Raw genomic sequence first — 16,504 nt, 5'->3', positions numbered from 1 at the left:
AATATTTCTGAGATTTATGGAAATTGTCTGGAATATAATAATGGGTTTTGGGAAAAATGGATTCACAGAACTGATAGACATTTAAATTGGGATTTTGGGCCCAATATTCAGGTTCTATTGTAAGTACATAGTCTTCAATGGGTTTATATTTATATTCTGATTGGGCTGATTCTTGTGAAGTTATTGGGCTTGGAGTAGATGGGCCTGTAACAGCTTGCTTAAAGGTGGATGGTGTTACTGGTTCTATTAATCTTGTGGGGGATTGTAATGGACTGAATTTGTTAAGAGAAGTAAAGTTGGGCCTTGGTGATCTGGGTCTTGGGTAACTTGGTTGCATAACCAGAGCACTTGAAATCGGATTCATTGGTCTCTGCATAATACTTGCAGTACTAGTAAAAATTGGTCTAGGAACAGACGATTGTCCCGAAGTAAATAATTGTAAATTTGTCAAATTGGTTTTAGTAATATTTGTCTGAGATCTCAAAGATATCTTTTCAGTATCTTTCCCTTTTTCCATTATCTGCCTTGTAAGAATTCTCGAGTCAGGAAATCTGCAATAGAATTATTAGTACCTTTAATATGAGTAATATCAAAATCAAATATAGATAAAAAAGCTTGCCATCTTGCAAATATATGTTTGGCTGCTAAATTTTTTACATCTTTTGTTAACACATCTTTAGCTGCTTTACAATCTACTCTAATAGTAAACTTTTGGTTTAGTAAATCACTTTGAAATTTAGTAACGCATAATACTATGGCTAAAATTTCTTTTTTTATTGTAGAATATTTTTCTTGTGTTGGATTCCAAAAGCCTGAATAATATCTTATGATACAATCTTTATCATTTATCTTTTGTTTAAGTATACCTCCATATCCTAAATCAGAAGCGTCTGTTTCGACTATTTTTGGAAAATTTGGATTACAAATATTTAAACATGGTAAATTCTTTACATATTTTTTAATTTTCTGAACTATTTTTGTATGTTCTTCACTCCATGGTTTAGGATTTGTTTTTAACCTATTATATAGTGGTTTGCAAAAAATTCTTAATTTTGGATAGAAATCAGAAATGTAGTTTAGAGATCCTAAAAACCTTTGTAATTGATTTTTGTTTTTAATCTCATCTGGGAATTTTTCTGCAAACTCTATACTTCTTTGAATTGGTACTATTGTATTTTGATAAATTTCATGTCCTAAAAATCTAACTTTTGTTTGAAATATTTTCATCTTTGGTTTAGATAATACTAGTCCATTTCTTTTTATGGCATTATAAAAAATTTGTAAATGCTTAATATATTGAGAAATATCCTGACTAAAAATTAAAACATCATCTATATATGTAATGATAAAATCATATGGGGTAAAAATGTCATTCATTATTTTTTGAAATTCACTGGGTGCATTTTTTAACCCAAAAGGCATGATGTTCCATTCATATTGTCCAAATGGTTCAGTAAAAGCCGTTTTATATTTATCTTGTTCTGCTATCTGGACTTGCCAAAATCCTGATTTCATGTCAAATTTTGAAAATATTTCTGCTTTATATAATCTGTTTAATAAATCTTGTTTATTAGGTATAGGATACCTAATCCATCTTAAAACTTTATTCAAAGGTTTGTAATTTATGACTAATCTGGGTGCTCCTCTTTCTAATTCTGCATTTTTTATGACATAAAAGGCTGCACAAGACCAGAGAGATTTGCTCGGTCTAATTAAATTTTTTGTTAATAAATCTTGAATTTCTTTTTTGCAATATTCTAACATTTCTTGGTTCATTTGTATGGGTCTTGCTCTTGTTGGAATATCTTGTTCTCTAAAGTCTGGTTCATAAGGTAATGTTACTATATGTTTTTCTATTCCAAAAAGCTGTAGGTAAATCAGAACATAAATCTTTTTCAAATTTTTCTTGTATGTTTTTTATTTGCTGTTGTATATTTGGCTTATCTAATTGTTCATCAATTTTTTTAGAATGCAAATCTTCTTTTAAGAATTTTATTTGATTTTCTATATTATTTATTTTGCTTACATTTATTTGTTGGAATAAATTTATATCATGATGTGTAATTGGGGATATGAATTTGAATATAATATCTTGTCCTAGAATGTTGGTTTCTAATCCTAATTGTGTTACTTTAAAAGGATATAACATTTGTAAAAAAGGATTTTCCAGTATTATTTGGGTATTAAGATTTTTTATTAACATAAAGCTTGTTTTAAAACAAATATTATTATTACAAATATGTGCACTAGGTATTTTATATTCTATTTTTACTTTAGTAGAATTTGCTGCTGATAGGATTTGTTTAGTTTTATGAAAATATTTGCTAGGAATTATTCCTTGGTCTATACAATTCATATCTGCACCTGAATCTAACATAGCTATTGTTTCTATTTTAAAATCTTTAATTGTTAAAGCAATTTTAACATACCATTTTTGAAATTTAATTCTAGTAATATTATTAAATTTTAATTCTTTGTCACTTTCGTTATCTGAAACAATATCTTCTGTATCTTCTGATTTTATTTTAATTTTTTCCAAGCTTTGATTTTGTTCTAATTGATCACACCTAAGTTTTAATTGTCTTACTTCTAATTTTAATTGTTTTATTTCTGACTATAAATCCATAGAAGAGATTGTTTTTATTGGTTTCTTATGTTTAAACATTTGTTCTATTTCTTCAAAAGTTGTTGGTGATTCTGTTCCTTGTTTCATTTCTTCATTTATTATTTTTGTTAATTTTTTGAAAAATTTTCTTTTTATATTAGAATCTTGCACTTGTTCTATTTGCTCTAATATTTGGTTATATTCTGTTAACATATTTATTTTATTATTACAAACACATATTTCTCCTTTGCAATTATGCTCACTATTTCCTATTATTTCTGAGGAATGGTTACTACTATACTCATCATCGAATTCTGATGAGGATAGACTAATCTGATCTATTTTGTCTAATAATTGTTCAATATTATCAATTTTTAATTCTAAGCCTAATTCATGTATCTTTTTTCTTGCAGGGCATTCTTTAGCAAAATGTCCTTTTTGATTACATAAATAACATGTTATTTTATCTTTTGACCTGGTTTTTCTATAATTATAATTTCTTTTCCTAAATTGTTTTTTGTTATTTATTTGTTTGTTATTTTTATTTTCATATTGATAATAATTAGATTTCTTATAAATTTTATCTGTCCTAAAAGACTTATATTTCTTTTGTTTTGGTTTTTTTGTGCTTCCAAAACCAAATTGTTCGCACCAGTTCCCTAATTCTTTTCTTGATTGTCTGTTTTCTGTTTTTAATTTATTTTGTAATTTTATATCTCTACATAATCTTAATCCTGTTAAATTTACACAAGTTATTAAATCTCCATATGTTAAATCATCATACGAAATATGTCCAAATCTTTGTTCTATTGTTTCTTTTACTTTTGTTGAAAATAAATTAGGTAATCCGGTTAGGAATTTTTCTTTCCAATGGTAAGCATTTGGATCAGCTAATGCATAAACTCTTTTTATACAAATTATAAAAATTAATTAAAATTAAAGTCGATTGAAATGACTGAATGGACTAAAAAATAAATAAAAGAAAAATTTAAAGTTTAAATCTCAATTCATATTTTCTGATAATTTGGATACTTATGAAAAATATTTTTCTTTATTAAATGTAACATTAAGCTTTTTTTTGGGGAAAAATAACTTTTTTTAAGTAGTTTTAACAATTTATGAAAATTACTATATGAATTTCATTATATTTTTAATATTGCATACAAATTAAAATTTAAAAGAGTTTTCTCTAATCTAATTTTTTTCAATTATTTTTTTATTAATTAAAAGAAAAAAGAGATATTATATTTTCTATCTTATTTTTATTTTATTATTTTTCATATATAAAATATAAAATTTAATAAATAAAGAGATTAATTTATAAATATAAGGATTATGAATTAATTTTAATTAAAAATATAAAATTTAAATTAAAAAAAATTATTTTATTAATTAAACAAACTTAATAATCTAAAGATGACAATATGCAAAAAAATAACTTTATTTTTGAATCATTTTTCTTAAAATAATTTATTTTTTTAATTAAAAAATATTTTTTAAAATATTTTCTATAAAATAAACAAAGTCTAAAATATAATTTTTATTAAGTATTAAAAAATAAATTATAATTTATCGACAATATTTAACTGTATATGAATAAAAACCTCAATCTACTAATAACTTAAAATATAAAACTTTTTTATTACAAATTAAAATATAAATTTTATTTGAAAATACAATTTTCTTTTAATTATTAGTGACCCTCCGACATAATGGAAATGAGATACACCTGCGAGGTCAGTTGGCGCTCGTTGTAAGAATTTGAACGGTTCGCGACTTCGTGTCAGCGAACACTCGAAGACTCCACCGCGAGAAAAGAATTAGGGTTCGCGGATTCGCGGAGAGCTCTCATTCATCCGTCCATGGCGTCTGATTCGCCTCGGACACGGATCGATCAGGTCTGAATTTTTACACTCCCAAGACCCAGAACTTCACAACGTTCATTTCATATCCATATTTCAAATTTGAAATTTCGAATCAAATTTGATACTATCTTCCCACGCTTGCGCACATATAGATATGTATCGATGACATTAATCCTGTTGAAAAAGATCTATGAAACTCAAATCTATGGCATTTGGAAGCAATCGAGAATTTTGCATCTGATTTTCAATTTTCTTTATAGTAAGCGATTAAGATTTGCTTTATTTTTCTTTCCATTCAAGCAAACATAATCATTTTGATAAATAGTCAGTTTTTGATCCAATTAGTTAAATTGGGACTATTGTTGCTGAAGCGTGATACTCTGTGCAGCTAACACATTTTAACGTGTTTTTTCTTGTGAATATGCACGGAATCCAGTTTTTTGCTTCAAAAAAGAGGAATTCTATATCTCCTGGTTTGAAGCATGGGAGAGTTGAGAAACATGCAAGGATAGCAGAAGAAGGGTCTCCCAGTGCAAAGGGCACTTTGGATAATTACTTGGTGAATTCACAAGACCCTAACCATGATGCCAAGCTTTCATCCACGGCTTGTGGTTTGTTGGCCAGGCAAGATGCAGTCAAGAGAAATCTGTCGCTGGAGATCAACAATATTTCCAAAGAGGAAAATAAGGATCTTTCTTCATTAGCTAAAATGGAGTCTCAAACTTCTAAAGGTGTTGAAACAGTTAAGAAGGAAACATCTCATGGTTCCTCAAATGAAGGCAATATTGCATTTGAAGGCCTTGCTGAAGGTTCCTCTGTTTCTAACCATAGTGCAGAAAACTTGGAAATAAAAAAGTTTGCAAATGACTTTTTGTCTTTGTACTGTAGGTACTGCATTTTAAGGGTTCCTGTATACCTTCATTTTTTAGAAGGCTGTTTTGGGAAGTAGGACGTTTTCTTTTTATTGCTTTGTGAAGTTTACTTTGGAGTAATTTCTTGTGCAGTGAACTCCAGTCAACTGCAACATCGCCATCTAAGCCAAAGTTGAATGACCACAAGAGACCTGGTGGTCAACAGTTGGTGACTGATGAAGGTATGGCATCAAAGAAGAGGCATTGCATAAGCATAGTATCCCATTCAGGAGGTGAAACTGCTACCTCTATCAAGAAAAAGACAGAAAACAAACAATCTGCTTCTATTGTGCAAGCTGAAATGCCTTTTACTAATGCATCTGGAGGGGTAAGAAGACTGGTTTAAACTATTATACATGAACATATACATATTGGTGCAGTATTGGAGTTTGATTAAGCCTAAATACTTAGGATTGTATTCATTGTAGAGTTTGGAAATTTAGAATGGTATAGGTCTAAAATTTATTATTTAATAATTCTATTAAGTTTAATATTATTACGTTTCTAAGTTTGTTTTTATGAAGAAATTTTCATTAGTATTGTTTAGGATTTGTAGTCCTAATGTAATTAGGGTCCAAAACTCTATAATATAGGACCTAGGTTTCTACATATTTAGTTTTGAGTGTAATAATTTGCTTTTGTTTTTTTCCCCTCATCTTCTTTTGGTGGGTTACTTATGGCAATGATCCCACTCAGCTTGCAGCAAGCTTGAGAAAATGCACAAGAGCGTCTAACTCAATTGTTGATATGACTGAATGCTGTACACCTGGTTCATCAATTGTACGGGCATGTGCTCGTGAAACCCCTAGGTCAATGCGTGGAAGCTCCATGTTTTCACCAGGAGAAGCATTCTGGAATGAAGCAATTCAAATTGCTGATTGTTTATTTGCTGAAGATGGTAATCCTCTTGCCCTTACTGTTGAAGACCTCATCAAAGGAAGTTGTGGTGACAAGTCAAGGCAAGTTCTGGATGAAGCAAGCAGCAAATATCGGCAGATGCAAAATGGTCATTCTCTTCACTTAAATGGGACATATGTGAGCATATCTACTAAAGAAGTGTCTCCCTTGCCTGTCAAGCATCTTGACTTTTTGTTTGAGGACAAGAACTTGGATGCAAGTTCCCCTTGCTTCTCTACAAATAAGGCAAATGTGCACAAGAGTGGTGAACAATCTGAATGTGGTTCTGCAAATATCAAAAGCCCCAAAGTGGTTAAAATGACAACTTATAATGAAACACAGACAAAGGAAGAGATACATGAAGTACAAGGAACTACGTCTGTTCATGCAGTGACCAAAAGTGAAGCAGATTTGAGAAATCAAGACACTCACAACCTAACATCAAGTTCACTAGTTCAAGAAGTTGGGAATTCTGTGGCTAATAATAATTGTGGTGATGTTGGTACTCCTTCAAGTTTTGAGCTGCTCAAAGACCGATTAGATCTTGGCAATTGGCTTCCTTCTGAAGTATGCAGCATATACAAAAGGAGAGGAATTTCAAAACTGTATCCTTGGCAGGTATTTTGAATTTATGACCTTTTGGCTTGCCTTTCTGGTATATGAAAATGGTGATATAGCAAATTGCTTGATATTGGTACTTGAAAAGGAAAAGCAAAAGAAAAGTTTCTTTCATCAAGTTTAAGGTGTCTCTGTTTTGGATTGAAACTTCTTAGCTAGAAGACAAGAATTCCTGATTCCTTTTTTCTCCCTCTTTTAATTGGTTTGTTGGCTATTTTATTTTGGCCCCTATAATTAACTATCTTCAAGCTGACACATATAACTAAACTGTATATTTTTTATTATGTAAGTTGATGTATAACTTGATTAATTAATGTTGATTTTCTGTCTTCATATCTTTCCTAAAAATTCTTTGGTAGAGATGATGTACGAAGACATTATTGTGAAGTACTTAATAGTTAATAAAGGACTAAGCCTTAGGTGGGGTAGATTTATAAAAAATTCATACATTCCTATTTAGTTAGAAATTTGGAATTAAGGTTTGGTTAAATTAGCAAAATTCTTCTGTTCATATGCTCATGTTGATTTTTCCCTCTTTCGTATTCTTTCCCACAATTACCGCTGCGGAGATGGTAGAAGAGGATGTAATTGTTAAGTTCTTAGCATAGGACTATGCCCTAGGTGGAGTAGAGTTGTAAAAAAAATATGCTTGCTTTGTTGGAAATTTGGAATTATGTTATGGTTTAGTAGGCAGAATTCTTCTCCTCATATACCACAGTTTCAAATAGCAGTGGCTATTATTTATATGTTTTTGAGTAGTCTTTCTTGCGACCCAATTATTTAAATGCATCTTGCAAGTTGTATGGGTAATGACTGTTGCTACCATTATGTAATGGTAACAGCTATTATTTACCACAAAGTAACATCTTTGGCCGTTACCCTCTATAATGAATTTGCTAAAAGTCATGCACACACGCTGTTTTATTCCTTTCTTTTGTTTTTCAACTGTTTCAGCTATCTATTTTTCAACTGTTTCAGCTATCTACAACATTGTTTCTATTATATTCTCTCAAAATCTTACACAAATTTCTCCTTCTACTTCTACAAATCACAAGTTAAGAATCATCATAAATATCTCTATTCCACAGATGGTTCTTGTAAAAAGTGAGTCTTTTCCCCCCTTTTTTTTTATTTTTTTTCATTATTTGCTGTTTTATTAAAATGCATTATTAGTTATTGTACAACATCAAATAAAGTTTTTAAACTTCATTATTTTTGCTAACGTTAAGTGTTGGTTTATGTAGTTGCTGATTTAGGTCTGATTTGTTTGCATAAATTAGGGGCTTAATTGTGGGAATTTATCTTGTAATTATTTTCTTCCTTTTTGGGTGCAATTCTTTGCGTATAAATAGACATATAAATTATTTATAAAGATAATGAGAGATACAAATGCACACTCAGAAATTCTCCAAATCCTACATTAAGTATAATATTAGACTTGGGAAAAGGAAATATAACTGAAGAATATTGGGAGAAATTTTTTTATTCTATTCCAATTAAATTAATCTTTACAAGGTTTGAGTATTTATATACAAAGAATTAACCTAAATTAGGAATATTTACGATAAGAATAAAATTCCTATAATCAAGCCTAATTAGGATCCCAATGATCTGAATCCTCCTAATTAGAAACCTTCTATGTTCGTCAACATTCTCCCTCAAGTTGGTGCATAGATATCACACATGTCCAACTTGCAAACCAAGGTGTGACAGGTCTTCTTGCTGAGCCTTTTGGTAAATACATCAGCTGACTGTTCACCAGAAGTCACATGATCTAATCTCAAGACACCATTTATTAATTTCTCATATTAATCTTTATGTGCTTCATTCGATCATTGGATTGTGAGCTATACTGATAGCAGTTTTGTTGTGACAGTGCAAGAGGAATTTTTTTCCTCTCCAACAGTTTCAATTCTTCCAACAATCTCTGCGACTATAGGAGTTCACAAACACCTTGTGCCTTTACTCTATATTCTGCCTCAGCACTTGATCGAGCAACAACACTTTGCTTTTTCCTTCTCCAAGTGACAAGGTTTCCTCCCATAAGTAAACCCATAAGTGCGCAGTAATCACAAGTCGACCTCCTACCATTAAGGGATCCAGTTCAATCTGTATTTGTGAATGCATTCATACATGACCGTGCTTAGAGAATAGGAGATCATTTCCAAGAGCAAAATTTGAAAAACAGCTTGCATGTGAGACTCGTAAGGATCATGCATAAACTGATTGACTAAGCTGATTGCATATACTATGTCTGGTCGAGTATGTAAAAGATAAATAAGTCTACGTATCAACCTGTGATACCTGTCAATATTTCTTGATTCACCAATCCTTACTTGTAGCTTATGATTGCTCTCAATGGAAGTTTCTGTTGGTTTGCAACCTAATATATCAGTTTCTTCCAAAAGATTCATAATGTATTTTCTCTGATAAATAAAGATACCTTTCTTTGATATGACAATCTCAATTCTCAGAAAATATTGAAATTTTCTTGGATCTTTAATTTCAAACTTCTTAGCCAAAAACTTTTTTGGCCGAGTCATTTCTTCAGTCTCATCCCTTGTCATTGTTATGTCATCAACATAAACTATGAGAAGAGTAATTTTACCGATGTCTGATAAATAGGATATCTGTTGATAGCCAAAGAAAATCATAGCTCTGCTGAATCAATCAAACTAAGCTTTGGGTGACCGTTTTAATGCATACAAAGCCTTTTTTAGTCTGCAAACCTTTTTTTTTTCTGTTTTTTTATCAGCAAAGTCCAAAAGAGATTTTCATATATACTTTCTCCTCTAAGTATCCGTGGAGGAATATATTTTTCACATCAAATTGCTGTAGGTCCCAGTCAAGATAAGTGGTGCAAGATAGCAATACTCAGATTGAGTTCATTTTGGCAACAGAGGCAAATGTGTCTTGGTAATCCACTCCATAGGTTTGAGTGTATCCCTTGGCATCTTGTCTGGCCTTTAATCTTTCAATTGATCCATCTGCTTTGTATTTCACAATGAACACCTATTTTGATTTTTTTTTTTCTGGTGGAAGAGACATCAACTCCCAGCTCTCATTTTTAGTCAAGGGTTTCATTTTTTCAATCATTGCTCCCTTCCAATTAGAATCTTTGAGAGCTTCCTTCTAATCCTGTGGGATAGACACTGAAAATACACAAGGTAAAGGCTCTACAAGATAGAGACAAAGAATCATAAGAGAAAGTTAAGAATAGAGTGCTTTGTGCAAGAATTAACTCCTTTTCTTTGAGCAATTGGTTTATTTAGATCATCAATGGGTTCAAGATTTAGGGATGACTCACCAGATAGAGAAGAGGAAGATTCATGACATTGAGTCCTTTTGTTTTGTCTCTTCTTGAATATCTCCTTAAATTTGGTTTATCCAAACGCCAATTTGGTCACCAATAATCTCTCCCTGTCCTTGTATAGTAGTTACCCTCTAGAGTAAAACGTTCTAGAGTATAGGATTAGGAACCATCTCCTCTCTCATTGTCTTCCCTCTGAATAGGTGATGGGGTAGTATTGAAGTAAGGTTTAGTCTCTGGACGTAACATCCATACTGACAAAGTATTTTGTAGATGGAGAATGGTAACATTTGTAACTCTTCTGTGTGAGAGAGTACTCAATAAACACACATTTAATAGCCCTCCGATCAAGCTTTCCACTTGTCCTAGTATGAACAAAACATGTGCATACAAACACCTTTGGTGGAATAATATAAGCATTTTTTCCTTGTAGCACCTCTAAAGGGTTTTTAAAGGAAAGAGCTTTGAGAGACATTTTATTAATGAGAAAAGCTGTAGCTAAGACTGCATCTCTCCAATATATTTTTGGAAGATTCACGGTGAAAAAAAGAGATTTGGCTACTTTCAACGGATTCCTATTTTCGTTTCAGCAATACTATTTTGGGTACTAGTATAAGGACAACTAGTTTGATATAGTATCCCATTAGACTCCAGATAAGCAAAAAAAACGTCTATCCATGTACTTTGTGCCATTATCAGTTCTCAAAACTTTTATCTTAGCATCAAATTGACTATAAACCATCTTGTGAAAAGATTAAAAGCAAGAAAACACATCACTCTTTGCCTCTATCAAATAAACCCAAGTCATACGAATGCGTAATCAATAAAAGTAATAAACCAACGATTACCAGATAGTGAGACCGTTTGAGTAAGTCCCCAAACGTCAGAATGGATGGTCACAAAATGGATCATACTCCTATTGTTACTTAAGGGATAAAAGGTTCTTGTATGCTTAGCGTACTCACAAGCATTACAAACTAAAGAATCACACTGAGCTTTGGAAAAGGAATTAGGATAAAGTTTCTCTAAAATAAAAAAGGATAGGTGTTCTAACCGTCGATGCCGCGGTAAGATTTCCTGCTTTATATCCAGATTTCTTCCAAAAAGAGTCCGAGATGAATTCAAACTCAGATTCTCTCCAATATATATAAGCCATCGTGCAGTCTACTATCGCCAATTCTCTTTCCGGTTTTACGCGTAACTAGATGATGACGACGAGAATAGGCTAGAATTGGATAGGCTTTCCTTTGGGATGGGTGGTGTCGAACAACTCTCTTGATATAGTTGCCTAGAAGCTTGACCTATTAGTTAAACCTAATTTTTTTGTGTCAGGTTTGAAACTTATGCCAATTAAGGTGGCAAAGCTTTGAAACCATGACCTATTAGTTAAACCTAATTTTTTTGTGACAGGTTTAAAACTTATGCCAATTAAGGTGGCAAAGCTCTGATACCATGAAGAATTTTGGGAGGAATTTTTGTTTCTATTTCAATTGAATTGATCTTTATAAGGTTTGAGTATTTATACACAAAAAATGAATCTAAAATAGGAATATTTACAATAAGAATAAAATTTCTAAAATCAAGTCCTGTAATTAAGCCTAATTAGTATCTCAAAAATCTGAATTTTGCTGATTAGTAACCTTTTATGTTGGTCAACAGTAACAATACATTTTGAAAACGCTGATGAAATAAAAAAGAACAAGAAAGTAGAAACTTTGAGAGAAAAATGCTTGATTATTCCTCTTAAACCAATTGGAGTATATATACTACTTACAAGAATAAATTAATTTTCTAATTATAGCCTAATCATATCCCAATCATATCACACAATTATATCCCTAATTATACATACAATCACTACAAATCTAGGCTATTTACAGAAAGTATCTCAACGATCTCCCTCAAGCCGGAGCGTACATGTCATATGCTCCAAGCTTGTTACAAATATATTCCATTTGTGAATCTGAAGAGATTTTATAAAAACATCAGCTAGTTGACAAAGCTAGTAGAAATGCATCATGACTTAAATCTTTTGCCTAATAAAATGGCAATCCACCTCTATATGCTTCGTCCTCTCATGAGAAACTGGATTTGATTTGATCCAATATGGAGAGCAGCTTGATTATCACATATCATCTTCATTTGGCCAGCATCGCCATATTTCAATTCGTGAAGGAGTTGCTTCAACCAAATGAGTTTGCATGTTGCCAAAGCCATAACTCGATATTCTGCTTCTCCACTTGATCTTGCAACCATATCGTTTTTTACTTTTTTAGGATATAAGATTTCCTCCAATCATAATACAATATTTTGAAGTAGATCGTTTATCTGAAGGAGAATCTGTCCAATCTGAGAACCTGTCCAATCTGCATCAGAATAACCAACAATTTGTGAGTGACCCTGTCCTCACAGAGTAGATCTTGTCCTGGATGTATCTAAGAATGCGAATGACTGCATCCCAGTAACTATTGTAGGGGGTTTGAAGAAATTGACTAATCACAATTATAGCAAAAGAAATATTTGATTGCGCGATAGTGAGATAATTAAGTTTGCCGACTAATCTTTTGTATCTAGGAGGATCTTTAAGTGGCTCGCTCTATTCAGGAATAAGTTTGACATTTGGATCCATGGGAGTTTCCACATGTCTACAGTCTAATATGCCTATTTCTTCCAATATATCCAAATCATATTTCCATTGAGAAATTGCAATACTTGTTTTCGATTGTGTCACTTCAATCTCCAAGAAATATTTCAATTTCCCCAGGTCTTTAGTTTGAAAATGACTGAACAAATGTTGTTTAAGCTGAGAGATTTCATCGTGATCATTTCCTGACAAAATCATCAACATAGACCACCAAGTAGATGCATCTATCACCACTATGATGAAAAAATACGGAATGATCAGAATTACTTTGAGACATTCCAAACTGTACTACAGTGCTGAATCGTCCAAACCATGCTCTTGGAGACTGTTTTAGTCCATGCAAAGAGTAGTTTGACTCTCTCTGAGCAACAAACCTTGGAGGTTGCTCCATGTAAACTTTTTCGGCGTGCTCTCCATAAAGAAAGACATTTTTAATGTCCAGTTGATGAGGGGTCTAGTGATTAATTACAGCCAATGAGATAAGGAGGCGAATAGAAGCTATTTTGGCTACTGAAGAGAAAGTACCACTGTAATCAAGCCTAAACCTTTAGCTACAAGACGAGCTTTAAGACTATCAATTTTGCCATCAGGTCCCATCTTAACTGTGTAAACCCATCGACAACCAACGGTAGACTTGCCAAGTGGTAAGGATACTAGTTCCCAAGTTTCATCCTTAACTGTGTAAACCCATCGACAACTAACAATAGACTTGCCGGGTGGTATAAGTTCCGTTGTTATGAAAAGCAGTCGTTTCCTCAACCATGACATTACACCAACGAGGATGATCCAATGCTTTTTTAACTGTTTTGGGTAAACAAAAATGTAATAAAAAGGAGATAAACGATAGTAATTCATAAAATTATAAATGAGATGAGGATTTCGAGAAGAGTAAATACCTTTTTTTAAGAGCAAGAGGAAGAGTAGCTGTTGCTGCTGAAGGCATGCCCGAAGTAGGTGATGATGGAACGGAGGTGAGTCATTAGAAATACTTGTATCAGGGAGAGAAATGTCATTGCTGCTAGCAGATGGGTGAGGCTGATGTGGGTGAGGCTGATGCGGGTGAGGCTGATGTGTGTAGACCTGAAGAGGTTGCATAGAAGTGGGAGATGGACACGCTTGAGGCAAAGGAGAAATAAGAGTCGGAAGTATAGGCAAAATTCTAGAAACAAAGGTTTTGTGTGCTGGACTAGAAGAAAAGTAAGAAGAGGTTTAAAAAAAGGTGACATCTGCATATACAAAATATCTGTTTGTAGTAGGGTTATAGCATTTGTAACATTTTTGAAGTCGTGAATAGTAAATGTGATTTGGGCTGGAGTTTGTCTTTGCCAGGGGTACAATCATAAGCAAAGCATGTACATCTATACATTCGAAAACACGTAGAGACAACTGGGTAGAACTCTGGTTAGAAAATAGAACCAAATGAGGACTTTAATGCTGCAAAATAGAGGAAGACATTCGTTTAATCATGTAACAGGCAGTAAGAACAGGTTCCCCCTAAAAATGCAATGAAACATTGTGATATAGGAGTAAAGTGCAGGCTGTTTCAATCAAATGTCGATTTTTTCGCTCCGCAACTCCATTTTGTTGTGGGTTATGAGAGTAAGAAGTTTAATGAGTAATATCTTGAGTAGACAATAAATGAGTGAATGAGAAAGACAAATATTCTCTTGCATTATCATTTCACAATATCTTAATACGAACACCAATTTAATTATGAATTTCAGTATAAGACTTCTGAAAAATAGAGAATAACTTAGAACGATTCTTCATTAGAAAAAGCCAAGTGCAACGAGAATAGTCATCAATGAAGGTAACAAAATCTTGAAATCCCAGAGTTGTACTAACCCATCTTGAAATCTAAATATTTGAATGAATAATGTCAAACATAGAAGTGGATCTATTATTGACTTGCTTGGGAAAAAAAGCTCGAGTTTGCTTTCCAAGTTGATAAGACTCACATTCTAAAGAAGGCAAGGAAGAGAGACTAGGAACCAATTTTTGTAACTTGTTCAGACTTAAATGTCTCCAACGACTATTAATGAGTTCAGTGGAAGTGGTAGACATAAAACAGTTGGAGAGTTAGAAGAGAAAAAATAATACAATCCTTTTGACTTATATCTTGCTTCAATTATCTTCTCAGTACTCCGGTCCTGCACAACCACAAATTCAGCAGTAAAGATGATTGAACAATGAAGATCTTTAGTCGATTTGCTAACAGATATTAAGTTGTATGGATATTCAGGGGTAAATAAAACATTAGCTAAGGGGATAGAAGGAAGGAAATATACGTTACCGATCCCTTTAACTTGAGTTTGTGAATCATTAGCTAATGTGACTTTAGATGGTGTAGAAGGTGAAACAAGAGTAGAGAAAAGATTGGGATTACCATATATGTGATTAGAAGCACCAGAGTCGAGGATCCATGAACCAATGGGTAAAGACTTGGTTAGATAAGCAAAAGAATTACCATAATGACCAATATTTGATTGGGTCATGGGGACAATTTGTAAAAAAGAGAATCTGTGACCGTGAACAGTATATCCAAAGCTACTGTTCACAAGGGACATGTGAAGAATAGCTGGGCAGGTGACCAGACCGAGTGGTCTGGAGTCGCCGGTGTGAAAAAGTCATCAGAGAGCAGTTCACGCGCCGGCGTGTGTCTCGGAGTCAGACAGCTTGGGTGGCACGTGGAGGTGTGTGGAGCTGGTTCTGGTGGCAGCTCTTCATTGGGTCACCGATTGGAAGCTGGCGAGAATAGTGGGCTAGGTTGTGAGACTAACTGGTTTTTCAGAAAGTCTCCAAAAGAATGTGGCAGATCTGCCACTCATAGCTACAGCTGAACCAAATTTCTTGGCTCTGGTACCATGAAAAAAAGAAGAAGAGGGCTGCAACTTTGAGAGAAAAATGCTTGATTATTCCCCTCAAGCCAATTGGGGTATATATACTACTTACAAGAATAAATTAATTCCCTAATTACAGTCTAATCATATCACAGAATTATATTCCTAATTATGCACACAATCACTACAAATCTAGACTAGTTACAGAAAATATCTTAACATATTTGAATCTTTTAAATTTAATAGTAATTTAAAAACTTAATTTTAAATTTAATCTTTTGTTTAATAAAAAATTCTTACTTCAATATAATGTATTTTGTGAATAGGTAAGTTAAAAAAATTGTAAAAGATATGCTGTAATTTTTTAAATAAAAATCTGTTTTTAACAATTAAAAACTTAATTTTTTGGTGATTATAGAGTTAGTTATTTACTATATAAATAATTATTTTGGTTATAAATTAATTAATATAATGATATTTAAGAATGATAGATTAATGTATTTATTTGATGTATTTATGTTTATCAAATTTGTGATCTTAGTTTTGCTTGTTTATGCCAATATCTTCCATTCCATGAATTTTACAAATTTTTTTTTAAAAATTGAATAGCGCTTAGCTGTTAGCATTGTGTTATGCATTACAAGCCTGTTCATGTTGCCCAAGATCATGACTGCCAAGGTGGCTCCTACTGCTATTTAAAACCATTTTATATTCTCATGTTACTTTTTATAATGCTCAAAATTTAATATGAATTCTTATGTTGGCCTTAATCATGATCGTAGGTTATTTATGGTGTGCTCTTATTAGTCATTTC

General features: G+C 32.4%; 1 protein-coding gene across 2 annotated transcripts in view; it reads left to right on the top strand.

The window, feature by feature from the left end:
• Positions 1 to 4,340: 4,340 nt before the first annotated feature.
• Positions 4,341 to 16,504, top strand: part of LOC110610783 (helicase and polymerase-containing protein TEBICHI) — a 30,276-nt gene continuing 18,112 nt past the window's right edge. For both annotated transcript variants that reach the window (XM_043954767.1, XM_021750858.2), the window contains exons 1-4: positions 4,341 to 4,503; positions 4,907 to 5,358; positions 5,475 to 5,709; positions 6,078 to 6,896. In XM_043954767.1, coding sequence (XP_043810702.1) covers positions 4,468 to 4,503; positions 4,907 to 5,358; positions 5,475 to 5,709; positions 6,078 to 6,896 — 1,542 coding nt within the window. In that variant the 5' untranslated portion in view covers positions 4,341 to 4,467. The remainder of the gene's footprint in view (positions 4,504 to 4,906; positions 5,359 to 5,474; positions 5,710 to 6,077; positions 6,897 to 16,504) is intronic.

Source organism: Manihot esculenta, chromosome 3 (genome assembly GCF_001659605.2).
Source record: "Manihot esculenta cultivar AM560-2 chromosome 3, M.esculenta_v8, whole genome shotgun sequence".
Lineage (NCBI taxonomy): Eukaryota > Viridiplantae > Streptophyta > Magnoliopsida > Malpighiales > Euphorbiaceae > Manihot > Manihot esculenta.
The sequence above is the reverse complement of the archived record's forward strand: the minus strand, read 5'-3'. Positions and strand labels throughout refer to the sequence as shown.